The sequence below is a fragment of the Podarcis erhardii genome (genome assembly GCF_964252035.2).
Source record: "Podarcis erhardii genome assembly, chromosome: 2".
Lineage (NCBI taxonomy): Eukaryota > Metazoa > Chordata > Lepidosauria > Squamata > Lacertidae > Podarcis > Podarcis erhardii.
Genome location: NC_138498.1, coordinates 111247956 through 111272875, shown reverse-complemented (window position 1 = coordinate 111272875; position 24920 = coordinate 111247956). Strand labels below are relative to the sequence as shown.

General features: G+C 45.1%; 2 protein-coding genes across 7 annotated transcripts in view; one reads left to right on the top strand and one right to left on the bottom strand.

Annotated features, from left to right (window-relative positions):
* LOC309337200 (C-type lectin domain family 2 member B-like) overlaps positions 1 to 24920 on the bottom strand; it is a gene marked incomplete at its 5' end in the record, with an annotated part of 88968 nt that overhangs the window by 9039 nt on the left and 55009 nt on the right. For 2 of the 4 annotated variants that reach the window (XM_081853937.1, XM_081853940.1), the window contains one exon: positions 90 to 216. The exons of 1 other annotated variant lie outside the window; for it this stretch is intronic. In XM_081853937.1, the coding sequence (XP_081710063.1) occupies positions 90 to 216 (127 nt within the window). Of the gene's footprint in view, positions 1 to 89; positions 217 to 3433; positions 3584 to 24920 lie in introns of those variants that run through there. One more of the 4 variants, XM_081853939.1, reaches the window with a different exon arrangement.
* On the top strand, positions 16594 to 24915 carry LOC309337206 (killer cell lectin-like receptor subfamily F member 1). Of its 3 annotated transcripts, XM_081853947.1 has the most exons (6): positions 16594 to 16697; positions 19223 to 19321; positions 21550 to 21699; positions 22639 to 22793; positions 23184 to 23296; positions 24616 to 24915. In XM_081853947.1, exons 1-6 carry the CDS (start codon positions 16610 to 16612, stop codon positions 24737 to 24739), a joined length of 729 nt encoding a protein of 242 aa, XP_081710073.1. In that variant the 5' UTR covers positions 16594 to 16609; the 3' UTR covers positions 24740 to 24915. The 3 variants fall into 3 exon arrangements, with proteins under 3 accessions (XP_081710073.1, XP_081710074.1, XP_081710075.1); XM_081853948.1 differs by lacking the exon at positions 19223 to 19321 and having other exon boundaries at positions 24616 to 24913; XM_081853949.1 differs by lacking the exon at positions 24616 to 24915 and having other exon boundaries at positions 23125 to 23242.

Sequence of the window (24920 nt, the reverse complement as noted above, 5' to 3'; positions counted from 1 at the left end):
GGAAAGATAGCTGCCTTGCAGGCTACACGCTCACATCCATACACACCACAACCAGCCGTCGAGGAGGCTCTGCAGCTTTTTCAACTTACCTGTCTTTCTTATTTTGGAAAAATGTGTTTGCCAGTCCAGGGGTTTTTTGCCTCTTTGGGCAGCTTCTGTCTCTTCAGGCGCTCTCAGGCTGTATTTCTCTACAGTATCATCATCATGGCTTATCATTTCGCCTCTCTCATTGCTGTCCAGCACCAAGGGCCCAGGCAGAAGAGATCAATTCCCCTCTGACGACACCTTCAGGTTAGAAAAAAATAAAACATACTGTTGCAAGATGCTACCCCAATTGCTTCCAGACCCTCATCCAAGGTCCATGTTTCCTTTTGGAAATGAGGCACAGCGGAGACTGTGGTGCCTTTTATGATATACGGTTTATTTACACATAGATATAGCCAGGACGGGACGCGGGTGGCGCTGTGGGTTAAACCACAGAGCCTAGGACTTGCTGATCAGAAGGTCGGCGGTTTGAATCCCCGCGACAGGATGAGCTCCCGTTGCTTGGTCCCTGCTCCTGCCAACCTAGCAGTTCGAAAGCACATCAAAGTGCAAGTAGATAAATAGGTACCTCTCCGGCGGGAACGTAAACGGCGTTTCCGTGAGCTGCTCTGGTTCGCCAGAAGTGGATTAGTCATGCTGGCCACATGACCTGGAAGCTGTACGCTGGCTCCCTCGGCCAGTAAAGCGAGATGAGCACCGCAACCCCAGAGTCGGCCATGACTGGACCTAACAGTCAGGGGTCCCTTTACCTTTACAGCCAGAGGCAAAAGTGGATGGGTTCCCAGCATTAACACCTAAAAGGGTTTTGTTTTCCCATCCTTGGATTCAAACAGACACAAAACACTGCTCTGTCTCTCGCTTCCCAGCTTTTTGCTCACAGAAATTGTTTATAAAGTTTTCTGAAACACCCCCCCCCCATCCCCACAATCTTTATAAATTTTTCAATAGCATATTGCCTGGGGACTGGGTACCAGATTTTAGCACCATTAAAGCCAACAATTAAAGAATTGTTCTGCCATAAAAAGCCAGCAAATGAGTCAGAGTTCCCTGATTCTTATGTCACTTAACGTTTGCTGATGACATCACCCCGATGGTCTCTCATCGGAAACATCAATACCAGAGACTAGGGCTGTGCTATAAATCTATATATATTCTGATACCAGGTGTCAGGGGCTCAGGAGCAGAGGCACAGGGAAGAGGGGAAATGGAGAGCGAAGGGGAAGAATCCGAGGGGAGCGTAGGAGAAGAGGACAGTGGTCCGAGGGATTCCATGAGCCTCTCCAGCGAATCGGAAGATTCACAGAAGGGGGCGCCAGTGGCCAGGGGCAGGGGGTTCCCAGGGGGAACGCCCCAGGAGCAAGGGGGCAGCAGGGACTCCCAGAGCAGTAGTTGGAAATCAGGACCAGCTTCCCCACCAGAGCAGAGTGGGGGGGAAGAGTCCCAAGCATCGGGGCCAGTGCATTCCCCACCAGGGAGAGAAGACGAGGCAGAGCTGACCACGCCTCCGTCGGAGAGTCGGGCGACGGAGGGGAGGTCAGATCCGGCCAGTGTCCCGGAAGAGGGAAGCAGTGATAGAAGTAGTGTAACGGTTAGGAGAAAGGTCACTGGGTTGGCGCGAGAGGCAAGTTCAAATGTACAGGAGCGCGGGACAGCAGAGAATGAGGATTGGGAACCGGGTCCTAAAGCCTGACGGAGGCAGGGGGAGGAGCTAAGCGACTCAGCGTCGGAAGAGTCCAGAAAGGGAAATGCCCCAGCGGGCAGGAGGACCCAGAGGAGGAGAGAGCAGCGGAAGAGGTGGAGCAGGGCTAGGATCTTAAACTGGTGTCAGAGGGGAGGAGACTCAGACGGGACTTCGCCAATCTAGGGGTTAAGACGTAGGGCTGCACGCTGTGGCTTTGAAATGGAAACTGAACTTCAATAAAGACTTTTATACATTACCACAGCCTAGCGTTGGTCCTCTGTGAGCTGGGACCTAGAGGCAGCTCTGACACCAGGTTTCAGAGCAAATTGTGGTAACAGTTTGTTTTTTTAAAATGACTTTGGAATTTAACGCATATTGTGTATGTGGTATTAAAAAATCCCAGGAACAAGTGTGTCATTTGAATGTATGTTCAGCATGGCTGGCAATGTTCTTCAAATACAAAGGGCATCTCTATTGCCAGAGAACGCCAACATGCAAATTTTCCTTGCAAAAAATATAAACTTCATTTAATCATTTTTTGTTCTGTAAAATTCTACCCATCCTTATTGGTTTGGCCTGGGTTATAAAATAAATGTAAATTTTCCTGCCAATAAATATATAAAATTTGCTTATATTTTGTTCTGATAAAATTTATCCATTACATTCTTTCTTCTTTGGCCTGGTTTAGAAAAGGAAATTAACAATCAAATAACTGGTGTTGTGCGAAGCATACTAAGACCCAACAGTAAATTATATTAGAATATCCATTCAAATATAATTTGAATATTTGTGAAACTGAATTTGCTTCCCCCCCCCCCCTTGTTAAGTAGTGTAATTAAATTTTTAGGGAACCTTTGATATCAATGCTACTAATTACTTCTACAGCTTTAATTATAGATAAAATGTGCTACTTTTGGTACAGTACTACTATAACAGTTGCAACAATATGTTAAAGGTTAAGTAAAAAATTATCAGGTTTAGAGTTATGTTCACCTTTACATACCTCTTCATTTTTCCAAAAACATTCCAATTCCACCCATCCACTCCCCAAGAAAAAAAAACAGTAAAAAATAAGAGTTTTGCTCAATGGCTTCTAAATTTCCAGCTCCTTAACACTTCTGCAGTAATGTTAACTCATTTTTTTGTTGCTTTGGGCAAGATAAAGTGACTAACCAATTTAATTAATAACCCAATATGTTTCCTGCTATGTGGTGTCCTTGCATGCGTAACCGGGAGGCCCATTTTTTGCCTTTCAAGGAAAATTCCCAGAGCTAGAAAAGCTAAAAATAGAAACAAACACTAGGGAGCAGAAACCATTATTGAAAAGAAAAAGATCAAAAGCAGAAATCCATCTTGACTTGAGGAGCAGCATTTGCAAAAGGGGGAGCGGCACAGGCGTAGCCAGGATTTGGGGGGGGGCAGAACCTCAGTTTGCTATGTATTTCTATTGATTTTTATTAATTAGGGGGCAGCTGCCCCACCCATGCTCTACCCATGGGTAGGGAAAGCTCCCTCCTTCTCAAAAGGGCTAAAAGTATATTTTGCAACAGCAATTTAGCTGGCAACGATGTTCACCTCAGGCTATTTCTTAGCCTTGTAAACTGCAAAGCTCTTGACCCGATTTCCTGTCCCTGACCAACAATAACCAGCAAGAAAAATTCTACTCTGCCAATTGTAGCAACACCAAGAGAGGGATAAAAGTCTTACCAGGATACCTGCAGCAGCAGGCAGGTGCCCACACCCAGTTAAGTTCCTTCGCTGAGCTTCTGCTGAGGACAAAGCAGCCTTCAGGATCCATGCAGTAATTAGCTGGGCAGATGGGGAAACCCAGAATGGAAATGGCTGTGGTTTTCAATACTGGCATCTGTCCATCTTTCCTTCCCTCCCTCCCTCTGACGCTCTCGAGTCTCTGCCTCCTAAAGGCTTGCACAGCTCTTCGTTACAGCAGCCCTGGCTACAAGCTCCCCAGGCGAAGGATGCCTCTGGGGCTGGCCAGGGGGGCTGGTGTCAGGAGCTGAGGCAGCTCAGGGACCATGGACAGCAGCAGTGGCTGCCCAGAGGCCTCCCAAGGAGAGGAGAGAGGAGAGGGGGAAAAAGGAGCCCTCCACGAGAAAAAGGGTGAGAGGCTGCCGGCTCTGTAGGCAAGGGGTGACATAACTGGGCTGCTGAGCCTCGCAGGGGCACCACAGAAAGAATGTAGTTGCTCAAGGGAGCCACTCAATAGCCAAAATATCTGTGGTTGTTTGCTTGTGGGCGATGTAATTCCAGACTATGACAGTTAGGCAGAGGTACAGTTTGGAAGGCCTGTTCCTGAGGAGCAGAGAAGCTTCACCTGAACTGAATTTGATTTGAAAAAACTTTCTGAGTTCACCTCTCTCTCATTTCATCTTTGTGCTTGATCTGGGTTAGAAGGCTTTGCTAACAAAGGGCTGCCCTTGGGCTTGCTCCAGAAGCTTCAGCTGGGAAAGAATGCAGAAGCGAGATTGCTGATCGGGAGGAAGATGAATGACAGCATGTGATAACACAGATAACATCACAAGGGCAGCATGTGATAACAAGTGGATGCCCTTGTGATGATGTGCAAAGCGCTGACCACGTGAACCCTTGTGTCACTGAGATCATCCAGAGAGGCCCTGTTAGCTGTCCCCTGTATTACAGAGGCTTCACCAGCCTCAAGCAAAAGTTGGGCATTTTGTGGAACAGGAAAGATTTGGCAGAGATCCTCACTTTTGATTTTTAGGTGTCTCTTGAAGATATGTTTATGCTAACAGGCCTATGCAGTTGTATAAAATTTTATTGAGTAGCTGGTCATTTTAGTGATTGATTGAACTGCTTTTGTTGTTTTAAAAAAACTGTATAAAAAGTTTGTATGTTGCTGCACACTGCTCTGATGTTTTATGAGGATGGCATATAAATGTTTATATAAATAAATTACAGAACTGTAGCTAAGATCTTCTTGGATGCCTTTAGCCCTGCTGCAACCTCCAAAGCTCTTATTTTGTGACAAGGAAACTGGTGGCACCTACTCTTTTGCAATAATCTCAATTACTAAAAACGTATCTGCTGATATGTGCATATCTGACCACCGACGCCAGCTTTTAATGACCTTAGGCATGTGATGCTTTACCGTTATACTTTTTTGGGATAGTTGTTTGTTTATTTCGTTTTTTTAAAAAAAAAACCATGGGCATCAAACGAAAAGCAGTATGCAAATTATTTTAAATAAACAAACAATCCCCTGAGTGGATGGTGCAGTGGGCTGCTCCACCCACCTGAGCTCCCAGCAGCCTCAATTTTCCACTGATATGGTGTGTCGAGTGTATGTATTAATGGCAGGGATGCAGATTGCCAACTTCTTTAGAGCATGGACATATGTGGAATTTTGATAAGGTGCTGTTGGTAGGAATCACAAAATGGCTGCCATGGGGGCATATCATAACACAAAACTTGAGAAAGTAGTATACTCATTACCAATCCGTGCTGGTCCCCTCCAGACATCCATCTCTCCCTCTCCCTTGTCCTAGGAATTCCTTCTCTTTCCATGCTTTTCTCTCTCTCTCTCACACACACACACACCCGAGCAATTTCTATTTAGCATTAAATGCCCTACCCAAGCAATCTCTCCCCCTTCCCTTCACTTGCAGAGCTTTCCAGGGGTCCAAGGTGCTGTTCAAGCACTGCCAAGGGATTATCTTATTCCCCTTTCCTGCCCTCCAAACACTTTCCAGTGAGGTACAGCCTAGTGGCAAATGTTGAATGCCTTGCTTGTTTAAGGCTCAGGTGCCAATGAGAGAGAACTATCTGATAACGGAGAGATAATTTAATTAATAATTCTCCAGATACCACACTTCGCCTCCACAGCAGTTAACAACACCAAAAGAAACAGGAGACATCAGAAAACACTCAGCACAACAGAAGCCCTCAGAGTAATGAAGTAAATTTAGTTAAATAAATGTCTCCACTTTAAAATGTCATGAGTAACCCACACTAAACCGAACAACCAAGGACTAGGACTAGAGTAACAAACGATGCAAAAAGGCAGATAACTGCCCCTAGAAGTTTACAATCTAAATTTCAACCGTGCAGCAATTGTTAATGAAGGGAAGGAGGAAAAGGGTGGGTATACAGACATGAAAAAAACGCTATAAATAAGTCAGAAATTAAATTGTTATAACAAGGGGGGGGGGACTATGTAAAAACCGCTTAGTTTTTATTTATTTATTTATTTATTTTATTTTTGTTTTTTATTATTATTATTATTATTATTATTGCTCTCCAGCACCACCTGGTTTTGCAGGCTTATAAAGCATGCAAAGCACTGTTTTTTGACTGATTGCAGTTGAGTCCAAAGAAGATGGTAAGACTATACTCAAGTCAAGTTACTAAACCCAGGAAGAGATTAAAACTAAGGGCTTAAATTGAGAAAGGATTCACAGGTTAGAGGTGGGGGTTAATAGAAATGTTCTGGGAGGGAGTTCTGAGCATTAGGGGGCAGATATTCCTGCTAAAGGAAGCCCTGTAAAACACAGTGACACCCACAGCCAAGTTTTCACACCCTCAGATACAGATCACTTCCCAAAAGCCCCTGGCCCCTTTTTTCTTTGTTTCAAGGGGAAGCGAGAAAACCATCTGCTTAGACTGAGTGACTAACAGGTGAATGTTGCTATAACCTTTGATGGGATACAGTGCCCTTCATTGGATGCATGAAGCCGTTATACCAAGTTGCTTTCATGCGCAAGCACACGAGAGGGGAGAGGAAGACTGTAAGCAGCTTGGTCAGGAAGAAATGAAACGTTGTGAAGCGCAAGCAGTGAGAATTACATTAACAGTGCCCATTCACACACGCAACATTACTGATAATACAACCATTCTTGTTCAGCAGAGGAGCATAATTTACCATAATCCAATGAACTTCTGTGAATTTGCCCAAAGACACCTAAATACTTCCACAGAATTATTCACAGGCTCTTCAGTCCCTAACAATTCTGGGTTCTCCCAAGGAGTTAACATAGCGATGCCGGTCACAGATTCTTGCCATGTGCTGGGGCGACCTCTATACACACACATGTACAGTTGTTTCCCCTCCCCCCCTCCATCTGGCCCCTTAATAAAGTAAAAACAATTGTATGATAGAAGCTAGGCAAAAGCCTCCTCCCCAAGTGAGGGGAGCCCCCCGCCTAAATTCAGCACAGCATTTTCCCGCCTCCTTTGCCATTAAGCTGTGACCTCCCTCAAACCCCTGTTGTAAATCTAAGCTGTCTTCTTCTTCTTCTCCTCTGGAAGAGTCAGGCTGGGGAGGCGGTCTCGCCCATTCCTCCTCTGCCCACTCCCTGACAGACAGAGGCTACACAAAAGCCTCCTGCCCAAGTGGTGAGGGGAGCCCCCCCCGGCCTGAATTCAGAACAGCATTTTCCCGTCTTTCCAGAACTCCTTTATTCCACACCCCACACAGACAGCCAAGATCCACGCTCCAGAAGCAAGCATTTATGCGGCTTCCCAATTCCCGCCTCCTCAGTCTCCTTACCTCTTCTTCATTTAAGCAGAGGTTGGATGGCCACCTGTCCTGGATGCTTTAAATGAGATTCCTGCATTGCAGGGGGGGCTGGACTAGATGACCCTCGGGGTCCCTTCCAACTCTACAATTTTATGATTATGTCTCCCACCCATCAGACCGGCTTCCACTCTAGAAGCTGTTCATATCGGGTTCTAAAGATTTTTTCCTCCGGGACAAGGCAGAAAACCTTACCTCTCAATGAAGAGCACGTGGCGCTCCTCCTGCTCCTCACGTTTTCCGGGGTGGGCCACTTTACTCTTTCCTCCAAGTTCCTGTCACGATGTGAAAACCTATTGGCTGAACAGCAGAGGTACTTCAATAGTAGCTCAAGTCCATTGGCAGCTAGCAGTCTGGGGCAAGCTTGTAAGGGGCATTGCAACAATCTAAATTTTCAATTTTGAAACACATGGAAACTGATCTAAACGTTAGCAGCCAGCTGTTGAAGCAGTTGCTCTCCGAGTAGCCAAACAAATCGGCGCAATGAGCAAAATGCCACAGAATCCACGACATTCTACCACAGCATCACTCATCCTGGGAGTCGCGAAGAGTTGGGTCTCTCCTGTCAGAAAACTCCAGTCAGAAAACTCCGGTCGTAAAACTCCAGGAATGTGTCCTGGTGCCTTTGTTGTAGCTGCTGCTGCTGCAGCCACTGGAAGGAAAAAAACGGGGGCCGGGGAAGCACAACGCTTGATATTATAGCAACTGCAAGGGTTGTTTGTTTTTTAATGCAGTTATTGAAAACTCCTTGGAGTTCAACATTTGTTGTTGGAAAAGTGGGATGCAAATATCATTAAAAAAGAAAAAACAGCTGCAATCCTAAAATGAGAAACACGTGAAAACCATGATGAACGGTTCCTACACATTTAAAAGAAAGGTATAAAAGCAGGGGGAAAGAGCAGCGGTAGCCTGGGGGGAAAATGTACAGGCGCTGAGGCACAGCTGCTGTCGAAGAAAAACCGTTGCTGTTATCTTTGTAAATGCACCAACCGTCACTACCCTTACTTCCCTGGGAGTAAGAGCTGAGTAGGCGTGGCTAGAATTGCTCTGCTCATAGCTTTGTAGTAGGTGTGGGTTTTCCACACAAACATGCACACAATTAGCATTTGGAAGCATTCCAGAATAAATAGCATCTACAGAAAGGAAGGGAAAAATGAGATTCTGCAGGTTGGTTTAGACTTGCCTAAACACAAATGGTTCAGGGATTGAAAGTTTATAGCGCAAACACACTCCATGTGCCAGCTGCACAACAGACGGAAATTCAGTCAAACCACGAGGCAAAGACAAAGAGCCTCTGCTGCACATTACCAAATTTAGCAGTTCACTGATAAAAGTACCTATGTACTGGGTCAATCGGAAAATCTAACCAGAACATTTCTGGGTTCGGGTTAATTTTAGGACTGGGTTAGCGTTAGGGTAAGAATTAGAATCAGGTTTAGGTCAGTGTTTTATGTTTTCTTGTGATTTTGATTCATTTGCTGTTGGTTTGCTTTTTTAAATTTGTTGTGTTGCTGCTTTTTCACAAGTTGCAATTTAGCAGGCTTTCTGGTTTTCTGGAAAGTTTCTGTTTTAATTTTGAATGCTCAGCTGGGGAGCTAAGCCTCCCCTCTTCCCAGCTGAGAGATTCCTGCCCCCACTCCTGCTTGCACGCAGCCAGGGAATGCCTGGCTGCCTTCAGGTGGTGCAGTTTCCGGGCTGCCTCCACCTTCCCTAACCCCAGCAACTATTCAGCCTGGCTACCTTCGGGGAAGGTGGAGGCAGCCCAGAAGCTACATCTGAGAGCCCCTGCACCACCTGAAAGAAACAGAGTTAAATGTTAAATCGTGCATAATAGAAATACACCAGTTTTTAATTTGGTGGATCCTTGGAGCTAAGGGGAAAGGAAACAGGAATTTGGAAGCCCTGATTGAAACCATCCCAAATGTCCGGTTTCCTGCCATGGCTGCTGGCTGCTTTCCCAGAACAGCAGACCCCAACTGTGCATATTTTCAGGGGTAATAATCCCTGCTGACCCCCACCCCAGGGTAGGGGGGGACTGGCTGTTACCCGCAGTTCATCCGATAGCTGCTGCTCGCTACAGAAGGGATGCTGGATGAGGCTGGCAACGCTCCAGAGTCATCGCCATGAGTGGGGGAGAGCCCTGTTTCCTAAAATCATTAAAATTTGGACCAAGAAACAGGTGTGTTCTGGAAAGGAGGAGATAAAAAACCCTTGCTAATTAAATCAGTCACTGGATGCCAGAGCTTTGATTTGAAAAGGACATTCATTGTGCTGCTTCATTGTGAGGTGAGCACCTATATCTTTTTCTACATTTGCTAATAATGACTTTCCAAACCTCACAATAAAGGAATTCAGAATTTAAGCTGTGTTGCTCTCAGCGGAGAGCCCCAATTAGAACAGGCAAAATAAGATCAGATATGAAGAGGCTCGGGCTGAAAAAAAATGGTGGCTATGGCATAGGAGAAAAAGAAACAGCCTCCCCCACCCCCCGAGGGGGGGCCTTAGGACATTTGGACACAATTGGGGAATATTTCACATTAAAAAACTGCATTTGGTTGCATGGATTTCCTTTTCCTTATATGGTGTAATGTGAATGCAAATGTGAAATTTTGATTTGGCTTGCTTCCCTAGGGCCCGGGGAAGCGGGCGTGCATCCTTAGATGAGCTAAGCTAAACATTCACCAAACAATTAGTGAAATATATCCCACGGCATTGCTTTTCTATGGACGTTAATTTATATTTGGAATACTAACTCTTTAGAAGTCTGAAAGACCTAAAGACAGCTGTGCCATAAATCTTATCAAAAGGAGGGTTGGCATCTGTTGAGAAAAGTGGGAACAGAGCCCAAAGCCTGGGAGATACCTCGGAAAATCAAAGATGGGGCCACAGAGAGCACTATGCAAATGTGTGTGTGTGTGTGTGTGTGTGTACACACACACAACAACAACAACAACAACAACAGAAGGTATTGCCTACAACAAAAACAGAAGGTATTGCCTCCTGCGTTAGAATAGAAATATGGATTTAATGGACACGAGAGTCACACACTAGGACTGCATAAAATAATGGGGTAAGGTTGGATTTATGAAGCTGGAAAAAAACAAAAGAAATAAATGCAGGAACATTTCTCCTGACATCCAGAACATGGGAAGCTCCCTCGAAATTATTTAATTCAGATTGTAATATTGGTTTTATTGTTTGTGTTTTAATGTGGCAAGATTCAATTTGATTTATTATTAATTGGAATGCCTCTAATTGAAAATTAATAAAAATTATTTACAAAAAAACTGTCCCAAATGTATTAAGTCGCCTCGGGATTTGAGTATTCATCAAGTAATTGTTTGAGTGAATCGAGTTTAATGGGGAGGCTTGCAAGCAAGAAGCAACTATTGTTCATGTATGCCTTGCATGCCCGATTTTGGGGCTGCGCTGGGGGCTCCCCGAGCATGAAACCCTCAGCCCCCCGAAAGTGCTGCTTAACCCCAGTTACAAGAAATGCGGGGGTGAGCACCGAGGCACCTCTCACATTTATGGGGAAATTTGCAGTTCGCCCGTTGGCAAGTCCCATCGTTGAAATCCCAGCAGACTTTGAGATGAGGATTATGCTTGGAGGCGAATTTAGGATGCCTGCTAGCCTCCTGCGGTTTGTTGTTATTTTCCAAATACACAATCTCAAACCATAATGGCTGATCCAGCTGATCCCATCTGGTGTTGGATAGGTGGGAAGCGTTCCGGCGAAATTCTGTGTCATAAGCAATTGCGGCATCTTCTCCCGCCAGTGCATACACCTCCCTTACAATTTTGAGGTAGTTGATAAGATGCCACGCCCGCTTAGGATAGGCCATGGATACCACTCCCATAAAAACATGGAAACCCTCAAGCCAATTGGCGAAGGATCTCTCGACCCGAGGTGCCCCATTCCGGCACTTCAACTTTCCCCTACGCATCGCAATCCATGTCGGCACTAATTTGAATATGTCCACATATTCCCCGTTCAGAATTTTTGCCCGCAATTTTGTGCTCAAATGATAGCCAGGAACATTACCAGGAACATCATCTGTAGTGTTTACCTGTTTGACCAAAGCCCCGTCCTTCCACTCTAGAGTTCCCCCAAACCGTTTGCGGTGGGAGTTGGCTCTCCGCTCCAAGCACCAGTATGGGAGGGCCCCCAAATCCTCTCCTTCACCCCAATAACAACCAAGTGAGGCATCGCTATCATCTGAACTTGATGTGCCTGACTCATCATCATCAGAGTCGTCCTTGTGCCTTTTCTTCTTTCCTTTACCACTACGCCTCCTTTTGCACTTCTTTGCTGGAGACTTAGGCCCAGCATTCTGATCCTGACCAGGCCCCCTCTTCCGCTTTTCAGCTACTGCAACCGAAACCCCTGAGCCACTTGGCCCCTGCACCGTTGCAGCAGCAGCAGCACCTTGAGACTGTGCTATTGCAGCCACAGGATGGCTGGCCACTTGGGCACCCTGAAATACACTAGCAGATGTGGTCGAGGACTGGTTAAACAAAACGGATGACACGCTAGGAAGCTCTGGCGTCAATTGTACTGGAGGCGGGTGAGAATAGGTATGGCATGGAGAAGTTGGCAAAAAACCCGCAGGCGATGCCTGGGTTGAAGGGGGTTGGTAAGGTGAAAAGCCAGGAAAAGCTGACGAAGATCCCACCACATGACACTGGGTCGAGGACAAGGCGTGTGATTGGTTCAGTGCCCGAGCTTTGAAACTGTGGACCAAGCCTTCGAGCCCCTCAATGAAACGTATGAAGGTGTGATTGGGTCTTGATGCGGGCATTACGTCAGTCTGGGTAGGGGGTATGACTTCAGAAGTCGCACCAACACTATTTCCCATTGCAGTCAGAGAAACTTGACGAGGTAACAAACCAGACCCTTGACTAGCAGGGGCTTGGGCGGGAGGAAGCCTAACAGTCCCACGCCTGGTGCGTGGAGGGGAAACGGCCACCTTCTGCTTGGAGTTTACGGGCATGGTGACAATTCAATAATAACTAACAGATGACAGGACACACAGGCCGGCAGCAACGCAAGCAGGGCACTAAGCAGCGTTGTAAAACAGGCTCGGCACTGTCTACACTGGCCAGCAGCAAGCACTACCCGGGCCAGAAGAAGTCAACTAAGGTCGATATTGCATAAGCAGGCTGGCAGCCAGCACCATCTGTGGACAGTGCAGTGTAATCAGCTAATCTCAATAGTGGCCACACTGGCAGGCAGCGGCACCTGTGCACAATCAAGCAAGCTCAGTATTACCTACACCAAGCTTAACAGATGGGACTTCAAAAGGACTGTCTAGTACTGCTTAGACACTGGCTACAACACCAGGAGGCGGTCAGAGGCAGTATTGTTGACACTAAAAAGCCAGCAGGCTTGGGCTTAGCACTGACCATACTAACCAGCAACTATAAGCACAAAATGAACAGGCAAGCAATCAGCAAGAATCACCAAACCAACTGCAGATTCCAAATAGGACAAAACGTATTCAAATGAAAGCTAGAGTTATTATTATTACTTATTTCTTATTACTAGTTCGATTTTAACCTACTTCAATTTTGTTTATATTACTTTTATCAATTTTATTTTACAGTTGGGCAGAAAGTAAAAAGGCACATGGAGCAGGGGATATAAACCAGGACTTCCACAGCCCAGTGAGCGACAAGCGAAACTGGGCAGAAAATTAGGAGTGAAAACGCAGAATGAATCTAAACAAAAGTGTAACAAAGCAGTTCAGACTTAATAAGAGAATGGGGGATATGCAAGCTTGCAAAAACAGAAAAAACCGCGCCTAAAAGCACAGAGCAATCCCAGCAAGCAAGTTGGGAGTTGGTGAAAGAGCTGCTTCCCGCCGTTTACTCAAAACAAGGGACAGGGCCACGTGCCTCTCCCAAAATGACCGACTGCCCCGACCACGCTGCCCTTAATCAAAATGGCGACGAAGGCGACACCCCTTAAAGACCAGAAACCGAACTGGGCAAACAAACCCAGAACAAAATAGGGCAACAGTCAGGATGCAAACTTCCAAGCCAAAAAGGAAGGAGAGTACTGCAGATTTCCAAAGCAACCCCAAAGTAAGCAGAAAGCCCCTAGAGGCAAGGGACAGAGCCCAGAGACAGAGCAATCAATCAGGCCACACACAATCGGTGCCGCAGCTCAAACAACAAGCAAACGAACCCACCCGCTCTGAAAAGCACCCACTCAGTAAATGCAAATAAACAGGAGCACAAAATCCACGGAGGAGAAGCAAAAGGGGTGTCTGCAGAAGAGTCTAACCCTAACCCTACTGTTGAAATAAAACGTGCGCTGGCAAACCGTACAAGAAGCCTGCTGAGCAAAACAAAAAAAAACAAAACCCCCGCTGCAGCCCAGCAGCTGAGAAGCAGAAGCGCGCAGCTAATGGAGCCTCTGAGCAGCTAGTTGTGGGAGGCTTGCTGGAGCCAAAAGCAAAAGCCTCTCTAGGGACAAAAGCAAAAAGCCTCGTGCAGCAGCAGCAGCAACAACAGGAAGCAAAATCGGAGATGCACCAGCGACCGCACAGTCCTCTCCGGTCCTGATCCGAGGAAGAAGCAAGGAAGAAGGAGGTGCGCTGAGATTAAAGTGCGCGCGGCCACACCCACCCTGCCAGCAGATTGGCTGGGGCTGTCCCAGCTCGGATGACGCGACCGGCCGTGACGTAGGAGGGGGAGGCAGCCTCCCTCCCTCCACCCCGACGCGGGAAACTGTTGAGGCGGGGCTGGCTGGCTGGCCACGCCGCCGCCCCCCGGGAAAAAACCATTTCTGTTGCAAATACCTCGTCCTCATGCCCGCAAGCCAGCAGAGAAGCTGCCCCCACGCAATGCTGCAGGGAGGATGCGCTCGCTTAGTCGACGCCTTGCAGCCCCAGAGGGAGGAAAGCGAAGCCCGTCCCTGGGGTGCGCGCGTTGCAATCGCGCAGAGGGACCTCGGCTGCGCACAGCAAGCAAGCAAGCAAGCAAGCAAGCAAGCAAGCGCTCAGCTTTGCGCTCCAGTGCTGCTAGCAATCTTACAAATGGATAAAGGAATTTTCCAGTAGCATCTTAGAGACAACTAAGTTTGTTCTTGGTGTGAGCTCATACCAAAGAACAAATTTAGCTAAGGTGCTACTGGACAATTTATATATATATTGGACGGTTCTCAGTGATTAAGGCTTAGAGGAACTTCGCTGAGAAGTACGGTAACTCCCACTGAGTGCAGATGGAATTCCCCCTGACACGTGTAAATGATCTAGGTTAGGGTTACTCAAGGGAGGTTTGGAAGGCTGCCTTCCACTTCCACCCTTTTGAGGAAAAAATGGTTCCATAAAGCAAGTTCCCCAAAAGATAACCTCAAGCTCCTTTCATGGAACTCGCTTCAAGGTTTGCTATTCTTTTATTATTTTTAGAGGAAGTGGTAGTAGCACATACAGTGACTGTTGGACCCCCGCTTGGTCTCATCTGCTCAATCTGCTGCAGCCTGCCTTCGCATGCACGGGAAGTCCCTAAAACACCAAGAGTTTGAGACTCATAGGTTCCCCTCACCTGGTTTAGCCGGCCAGTCAAAGCTGCGCTGACAGCTTCTCGGAACCGCAGGGGGAGAGCTGAGTGCAGGGTGGGGACCAGTGCCGGATATACGTGTAAACTAAACAAGCTATAGCTTAGGGCCCCTCTCGGGGCCAGCCAAAAAAATAAAGGGGGGGAACTGGATGTGCATTTCCAAAATATAAGATAAAAAACAAATAAAATTAAACATACAGCAACTGTGTTTTGTGTTGTGAAGGGACTTATTAGGTCCATAAATTACCATATAGCAGCGATAATTTGTTGTTGCCAAAGGACAGCTGGACATATAAAAGACCCCACTACCTTCCAATAGCTTAGGGCCTCATCAAACCTAAATCCGGACCAAAGGTGGACAAACCACCCCAGAAGCAGCACAATGTGTCCCCCACCAGAGCTACCACCCCTCCCCTAATAGATGCAGTTAATCACTAAAAACCGTACATTTATTACATTGACACACAAAACACATTTTAAATTCTCATTGCAAAATGTTTTGTCTTCTGCCTTCCTCAGTTGCTCTGATAAAAATGATGCTGCTTTCAAGGTGGCATTTACAGACCTTTGCAGATGGAGTGCTCAGAAGACCTTTGTTCACTAAAGCTACGCAAAAGTGGAGGCTGCGTAGTGTTAATGTGCTCAGCATGTTAATATCCACAAATTCCCCCCTTTTGCTAACATTGTTGGATGTATTTGCATCACCATAGCAATTATTGATAAATCCGGCAAGCTATGTTTCTCAGAATTAAAGGGTTTTCCTCCATGTTTGCAGGGTAAAAAAATGGCAGCTTCTATATTGTGTGTGTAGGTCAGTTGCAGTTTTACCCAGTGCTTTTTTCTGGGGGTACGCATACCCCTAAACATTTTGTGAATCTAAGTTTGGCCTAATTGAGGGGCAGTATTTCAGTATGAGTAGGAAAGTGAGAGTACCCTTAAACATATTTTTTAAGGGGAAAAAACACTGGTTTTACCTGTGTACTGCATATGAGATCCTGGGTTTTGTTTTTGTTCATTCAGTGATATAAATTATACTGCAGGATGTGCAGGTTGAGCTGTCCTGTGGCAAAACGCTAGAACAGGAGGCTTGTTGATCACTTTAGCAAGCCTTTCAGAGTTGCTAACAACAGGTAGCTTTCTCTAATTGCCAGGTTCTAGTTAGGAGGTGCTGGATGGAAACTGCAACAGGTATTTCTGCGCCTGGAACACTGTATGTGGATTAGGCTCCCTGCATCCCTGCATCTGTTGACAAGAGCTGCTGAGCCATGTACATCCATTAGCTTAGTCTAGCCTGCCTCGCAGGCTGTTGCAAGGTGCAAATATAAAAGGCAGGAGGAAAGGGGAGGAAAATAGACAACCATGAGCTCCTGGGTGGAAGAGCAAGAAACAAATATATGGCCACCAACATGGATGGCTTAAAAAGAGGACTAGATGAATTCAGGAAGGATGAGGCTCTCAGTGGCTTCCAGCGTTGCTGCCAGTCGCGGCCAGTGTGCTTTTGAATACTGCTATATTGGCAGCCTGCATATGCATTTGAGATCTGGTACCCAAGAAAAGTGCTAGACCTTGCCTGCTATATACTGTGTTAGATTATTATCTATTATGGTCACTTTTTAAGACCTTACCTGTGGTTTCACAGTTGAGACGCCGGAAAGGGTGCTTGCATTTCCTTTGCAACCCTGAGCCCCACATTCAAGAGATCTAGCCAGCATCTACTCAAGCTCATTCTTTTCCATAAGTCTCTTGAGATTTAACCATTTGGGGCCATGGAAGATGAAAACGGATACATGGTGTTAAGTCCCCAGCCAAGTAATAAAAACTCTGCACGCTGGGCAGAAGCTAAGAGGATGCAAGGTATGGGGTTTTTTTAATAGAAAACAAAATATTCGTTTGCACTTTTATATTATTATTAAACAGTGCCCTTCTCTGGGGCACACAACCCTCTCTGAATTAGGTTTGAGCAACTTTTTGGGGTATCACTGCTAGTTCATATTTTGTTGGTTGTATTCAACTAAGTTTTTACTCAATGTAGATTCGTTGCAATTTATGCACCGCAAACCTAACCGTGTCTACTGAGGAGTAAGTTCTGCTGAATTCAATGGAGTTTACTTTCCAGGTGAAAGTGGGCTTAGGAGGATAGCCTTGGTCATGTGCATTAATTTCAGTGGGTCTACTCAGAGTAACATCTAGTTGAATACCACTCTGCGTAAGTGAGCTTGATACTTTGTAAGCTGCTTAGCAGTAAATGCAGAGAGCAGGGAGCAGTTGGGCATAAGGTTCATTTTATTTCATACTTTGCATGACAGTGTTGAGCTAATCTTTTTTATTATTTATATTTGTGTTAAAATTCACAACAAAATGATCTGGAGGGCCGGTAGAAAAAGAAGGCAAGGTCATGAATACAGGGACATAACATAAAGAAAATTTACAAAGTTCTCCTTCTCTCCTAATCTAAGAACTAGGGTTCATCCAATAAAGCTGGATGTTGGGAAATTCAGGACAGACAAAGGGACAGTGCATATTGACAGTGCTTATAGACGGGTCCGGTAACTTCTGTTTCAGTGTATCTGAAGAAGTGTGCATGCACACGAAAGCTCATACCTAGAACTGACTTAGTTGGTCTTTAAGGTGCTACTGGAAGGAATTTTTTGTTTTGACTATGGCAGACCAACACGGCTACCTATCTCCAAGTGCATATTGAAATTATAGAATCCACTCCTGCAAAACTTGGATGGCTTTGAAAGGGTATTAAACAAAATCATGGAGGATAAGGCTACCAGTGGCAACGAGCAGTAGCGTCTTTTTAGTCGTGCTTTTCACTGTTAAAATTTGTATGGTTGTGTTTTTAGGTTTCCATTGGTGTTTGTAATTTATTTAAACGTGAGCCACTTTGAGGTACCTTGCAATCAGAGTACCTAAGAAATATAACCATGTTACAACAGTCTTGCGCTCTCTGCTGAGTGGTGGCAAGAGGCCATGGGGTTCCAGGCATTCACCTGGGGTCTGTGTTCCTTTGGAGAATTGAGACACGGTGGAGAATGTTGTGGCTTTAAGAAATAATAAGGTCTAGAGCTGGCCGTGTCTTTGAGGCAGGAGAATCTGGCCAAAAGCAAGGCTAGTCTAGAGCAGTTGATATACTTCTGAATAAAATGCACTGTCTGCTCTGCACACTTTCAGTGCAATTTTTGACAGGGTCAAGTTGTTGTTGTTATCATCATCATCATCATCATCATCATCATCATTTATTAATCTTGAGGCCAGAGTGCTAGATACTTGTGGTACTGTTTTGTGATAAAATACTATTTCTAAAAGTTCAGGTTGAACCGGGCCAGCAGAAATGAATGCATGCTGGCAGTGTGATTTCTTAAAACAGCCCTGGGCCCACAAAGCCGGCTGAAGCCTCTTGCATTGCTACTTGTCTATCAGCTGCACAAATTCAACATTCATTGCAGTCCAACTGCAAACTAAAATAATGTTCCTTCCAGCACTCACCAGAGGAAGTTAGATGTGACACAAATTGCAATGCCCTAGAAGGGACCAAGATATCTGAGGGAACTTATGGCCTGTTGTATCACTGCCCTGCCCTGCCTTGCCCTGCCCTGCAACTGTGCTCCTCATATGGGGCACTGCTGAAAGTACCATGCACTCCAGAGGTGTGCTTAGCATGGACTAGAAACCTGGCCTTTAGTGCTGCAGCTCCTGCTCTCTGGAATCAGATACCACTCAAAATCAGATAGATATGCTATGTGTGATAATGTTCAGTCACCTACTGAAGACTTTGTTTTGGAAGGTTTTAACCCAGTCCTTTATGGAAGATTCCTTTTGTATCTGATGAAATTGTGTTGCATTGCAAGTTTTATTGTTTTTAGAACCTGTGTTTTGTGTTTGGCTTTATTTTTAATCACGGGGACTGCTTTGATGACTTTATACTGTGATCCATTCTATAAATTTGTTTATTATTATTATTAATAATAATAATAATAATGGCTGCTATGGTCTACCTCTGGATACCAGTTACTGGAGATTACAAGTGGAGAGAGTGGTATTGTGCTCATATGCTGCTTGCAAACTGCATAAAAGGGTTTTTTGGTATGTTCTTAGGTCTCCTCTGTCAGTGCCAGTCGGACATTGCAAAACTTTAGTGCGTGGGAGCCTCTGCAGAGAGCCAATAAGGCATGTTTACAACAACAGCTTCTCTGTCCTGAATATAATGATTGTTTCTGATTCAGGACATACGGTTGTTTCCAGGATACTCACGCCAAAAATATGAGACAGGGCAATCTTAGTGCTGTGTTGAATATGTATGCCGGGGGGGGGGGCAGGGAATTAGCTGCCAAGGGTCAGAAATGTAGTTAAATTTCCTCATTGAATTCTTGCAGGCAATTCTAGACTAATCGCTCGGTACAAAATCTCACTGGGGATATTAGGGGCAATCTGTGTCATTCTGGGATCGGCCGTGATTGCGCTGATCGTGTTTGGTAAGTTCTTAGATGTCTGTCTTCGTTTTCCAAAAAACAAACAAACAAACCCCAAAACCCTTTATTTTAAAACCACATGGCATGTGTAGTGCACAGTTCCTTGATCAAAACTCTGTGGGGGAAAGGGGAAATAATATTCAGAGTGAGGGGAGGGGGAGACAACGAAGTGGATTTGTGTGCCCTCCCCCAGTAAATGTTCAGGAAAGGTGGATCATCTTAAACTAGAGCACTTGGTATCTTCTCAGTTTAGAAAGAGGTCATCTGACTCTCAGGCCCGGCTTGCCCATGAGGTGAGGTGAGGCGTTGGCCTCAGGGTGGCAGGCCTTCAGACAGCTGGAAGGGGTGTGTGCCCACCCAAATAATGGCTGGCTGTGCTGACCATCAGACTAGAGCATGGGTAGGCAAACTAAGGCCCGGGGGCCGGATGCGGCCCAATCGCCTTCTCATTCTGGCCCGCGGACGGTCCGGGAATCAGTGTGTTTTTACATGAGTAGAATGTGTGCTTTTATTTAAAATGCATCTCTGGGTTATTTGTGGGGCATAGGAATTCGTTCACCCCCCCAAAAAAAAATATAGTCTGGCCCCCCACAAGGTCTGAGGGCCAGTGGACCGGCCCCCTGCTGAAAAAGTCTGCCGACCCCCCTGGTCTAGAGCTCAGGGTGTGAGGTGCCTCTGCCCAAAGCTAAAACGCAGTGCCTAATTCTCTCCCTCTGCCTGGTGACGTCTAGTAATGCAAAATATTACGGTAGGTTTGTTGCATGCAAAGTGTTTTTCAGTCCAGGCAAGGGTCAACCAAGGAAGCAGGGAGGTGGGGCACTGTAACATTAGGTGACATCGTATTACACATAGCAGAAGATGCTACAAGACAGAGACAGAGACAGAGGAAACTCAAGTTTGCTGCTTTGGGCAAAAGACACATGACTATCATAATGTTTCATCGCAGCCTTAAGAGTATGCATTTGCCCTGAGCAGTGGTGATTTGTGAAGTACCGGTACATGGCACTGTTAATGGCAACCAACGTAGTCAAACCCCTTCTAAGATGATATCACAAAACTGCACTGTTGAGCGTTGCAGGCATTACAGCTTCCTAGTTAAGTCAGCTTTTTTCTATTTTTCTATTTTTCATCCTTCAAATCATCTCTCTGGTGCTCTATCTACACCTCACATTAGTGGTTATTGTAGGAATTGGGAGATACGTGAATAAAAGCTCCCCCCATAAGCGAGAGGCTAGACCAGGGTTGTCAATTTTTTTTTCAAAGAGGGCCAAATTTGATGAAGTGAACCAAAGGGCTGACCAAAGTTGTTGACCTTTTTTAGGATTGAGGTTGTTGAGCTATTATTACAATTTTACCACCGGAAAAAATGTACATGCTTGGGCTAGAAGGACTTCCTCTTTGTTTCCCTTCCTCTGGCAGGTTAAGACCTTATTAATCAGACAGACCACTGAAAACTGAAGTGCAGATGATGTTGACCACCTAGCTGCTGCCAGAGCAAACTGCACTTTAGTGCTGGTTCTGAGTGTGTCTTAATGTATTTTTAACTATTGGTTTATTACTTTGCATTTTATAATGATGTTTCTAAAGCCGCCGTGAATCCCAGTTTGGAAGAAAGGTGGACTATAAAGATTTTCAAATAATGGTTCAGTTTGGCTCCCTTCCTTTGATGGTGGGAGGGAATAGAGAGGTATAGCAGGTAAAAAGGGATGGCTTAACCCTTGCTGCTCCCATCATATTTAACTTGCAGCAGAGGTTTGCATCCAGAAAGGGGGAAATGGCCTGAAGAACAGTATTTTTTTGGGGGGGGGGGAAGCAGCAGGAGGTGAGTTTTCCTGCAGTTTCTCCACTTCAGTGTCCCACCACCCAATTCATTTTAGGCCTCAGAGGTTAGAAATCCAGTGATTGTTGTCTAAGGGCCCTTCCTGACTGTCACTATTTTTGGGCGAGATTCAGTCCCCTGCTGGCAAGATTCTGGTTGCGCAGTTGTCATGGATTGAGCGCTTTTATGCAAGAAACCCACTTCTCTAAAAGCCTGGATTTAATTGTATTAAATTTATATACTGCCCTTTATCTGAAGATATCCGGGTGGTTCACATGATTTCTGGCAACAAGGAAAGAGATGGGGGGGGGATGCATTTGAAATTGTGGGATAACACTAGCTTTGTGCTGCCTCACACTGCTGTTTATTGTAAAACGGCTTTCTGATATCATCTGCCCCTCTGCGGCTCAAGCTTTGGAGGGAGTCTTATGGAAAGGTGAAACTTGTGGAACAGCTGCCAATGCTACTGAGGATGAAGCAGGAACCTTGAAAAGCCCCACGAGAGCAGATAGAAGCCCCTGTTCTGAACTGATGGCCATTCACCTGTGTGAGCCGTTTACAGGTAAGCTTCCATCTCTTCCTCCTGCTATGCCTGAAACATTTGCCTATTATTGGCGAAAATGTGGTTCTTATGTAGGGATGGATCTGAAAATAGTGAGATATTTGAGTCCCACGTCCTTTAGGACTTCTGAAACTAACCTGTGCACCCTGAATTGGGCTTGGACACTAATAGTCAAGCCATGTGGCTGCTTCACGCTCCTTCTCACAGCCATCCCCACCAGCAATCTGGCTGCTGCATTCTGTAGTTTCCCAAACAGTGTTCAGGGCAGCTTCACATAGAGCACCTTGCAGCTACCAGAGCATGGAGTATTGGTTCAGTCTTCATTTGTGTGAACAACCATAATACAGTGGTACCTTGGTTCTCAGACACCTTCGTACTCAAACAACTTGGAACCCAAACACTGCAAACCCAGAAGTAACTGTTTGCAAACTGTTTGCAAACCTTTCCCGCAAGCCGAACATTCTCCGTTTTGAGTGTTATGCTTCTGATTTGAGTGCCACGCTGAGATCTGTCTTTTTGTTTTTGCGGCTCTTTTTTGTTTTGTTTTTGTGACTGTGGAACCCAGTTCAGCTACTGATTGATTGATTGATTGATTGATTGACTGTGTGACTGCAGTACATTTTTGCTTTCATTTTTTTCATTTTCAGTTTTTACATTTTCAATGAATTGCTTTCATTTTATGTATCAATAGTCTCATTAGATAGTAAAATTCATGTTAAATTGCTGTTTTAGGGGTTGTTTTTAAAAGTCTCGAACAGATTAATCCATTTTGCATTACTTTCTATGGGAAAGCGCACCTTGGTTTTGGAATGCTTTGGTTTTGGAGCAGACTTCCGGAACGGATTTGAGAACCATGGTACCACTGTATGTAAAGAACTGAAATGATGACTAGACTAAAATAATCATATGCCTTTTCTTTCTCTTTTTTCCTGCTTATAGAAAGTGCCAGGTGTAAGCTCTGTCCAAACAACTGGGTTGCACGGGAGGGGAAGTGCTACTGGCTTTCTAAAGAGAAATGGCAATGGCTTGGGGGCTACAACGACTGTTCCAGGAAGAGATCTCAAATGCTCGTGGTCCGGGATTGGGCAGAAATGGTAGGAAAAACAACATGACTCTGGATTTTGCAATGCAGGTCTTCAGTCAAGTGCTGTGTACAAAAATGCACATACTGGAGTTATGAAGCATGCATTATGAACCATGCATAAAAATGCATGCATTAATAAAAATAAAAAATGCGCTGTATTAGGGAAGCTTCCTTTGCAAAAAAAAAAAAAATGTATGCATTAGGCAAAACTGCTTCTAAAATAGGTATATTAAAAGAAATTCACACACCCAAAACACTGATGTGGAAATGTAGAGAACTGAGCTGAAGGTTAGAAAAATTAAACACAGAGAAACTGAAACTGAACCATCCCTGCTCAATAGTTTTCGACAAAGAAACAAGAACACTAGCAGAATTACAATTTCCCTCGTGTTATTGACAGGAATTCATACAGGACTTCACTCAAGAGAAATATCCTGTCTGGATTGGACTTAATGTTACACATCTGCGCAACACCTGGACCTGGGTGGAAGGCTCAGCCTTAAATCAAGCCTTGTAAGTGTTTTCCTACATTTGTACAAACACAACCTTTCCTGTACAGTAATAATAGCTTTCTCTGAATTGCAGATGCCTCATTTCCATATTAGTGCCTTTGTCTTCTCTACACTGTTAGCTTAGAACTAGTATTTTTCTTTTCCAAGTTTTATGTACCTCCTATAATAAGTATCTTTATTATTTTCTCCTCTACAGATCTCTCTCTCTCTCTCTCTCTCTCTCTCTGTGTGTGTGTGTGTGAGAGAGAGAGAGAGAGAGAGCGCGCGCGCAACAAGTACTGTAATGCCTACTCTAACCAAATTCACAAGCCGCACTCCACACACCAAATTTCAATAGCTTCAAACTTGGTGTTTAGTGTGGAATTGCCATGCTTTATTTGCTCTCCTTTTATGGGACACCCACAGTATTTCCCTTGCAGTTCTTCCACCTTTTCTCAGATCGTAGCAGGATTAACTTTTTCCTAAAGAAAAGTAGCTCACACTTCACAAGTTTCTTTAACACCACCCTACCATGGTAGGGGGAGGAATGTGGACATGGACTGTGAGATATTGGGAACATGAACCTATCGCAGCTCAGCACGTTGTCACACAACAAGCACAGTACAAGGTCCTCAAATTGTGGGCCAGGCCTCATGAGGTACATTCAGACAATCAGGCTTGAGCAAGTGAGACTTCTTCCAAGGGCACATTGTGATTTTCCTCTAAAATTACTATAGCCACTCTTCTGTCATCTTAGTCCCTCAGTTAGGAGATTAGATGTTTGTGGGGTTAAAATCTGCAAACTGGGAAGTTCAGGTTAGCTTTCACAGTTGATTACTGTTATCCATGGCTATAGCTAATCTGAATTTCCCAATTTGGAGATTATATGTCTTGGAGAAACAGGATTAAATAAATGATTGGAGGATAGACTGCAGGCAGTGATTAGTTGTGACCACTAATTCAGACTGCTGTGTTTTAGATGCAGTATCCCTCAGAATATCAGATTTGGGGAGCAGGAGAAGGAAAATCCTCAGGAGCTTCTCAGAGACACTAGGCTGGATGGACTAGATCAGGGGAACTTTTCTTGGTCCAGCGGGCCAGATTCTTCTCTTATCACCTTGTGGTCCAACTTCCATAGGTGGACAGGACAATGTACCTGTCAACCATCTGACATAATGGCATCAGTTGATTGACACCTGCTGGAGTCTGTTGGCAGCTCTTCTCAAGTTCCAGACAAATGGCTGGTCCCTGTTCCGGGACAAGATATACCTTTGGTCTAATCCTGCACGGTGCTTCATGCATTGTGAAATTACTGACTAGAGGTTTTCTCTGTTTCTACAGGTTCCCACTGCCTCTTCCAGGAAACAGAGCCGGTTGTGGAGTTGTGAAATCTGGTCAAGTTCGCTCTGAAATGTGCACCGCTGAATTTAGGTGGATTTGTGAAAAAGAAGCCATTTTGTTCTAACCTGTGAAAGCCAGCCATATGCTAATATGATAGACCATTTTTATTTCCCTGAACCGCAAAGGCTTCATGAGGGAGTGCTGCTGTCCCAAATAACCATCATCCCCTCTATTAGTGCACATGAGCCATACGTTCCTATCAGTTTGGAAACAGGGCAATCTAAAAATTAGGTGGTAGATTCTAA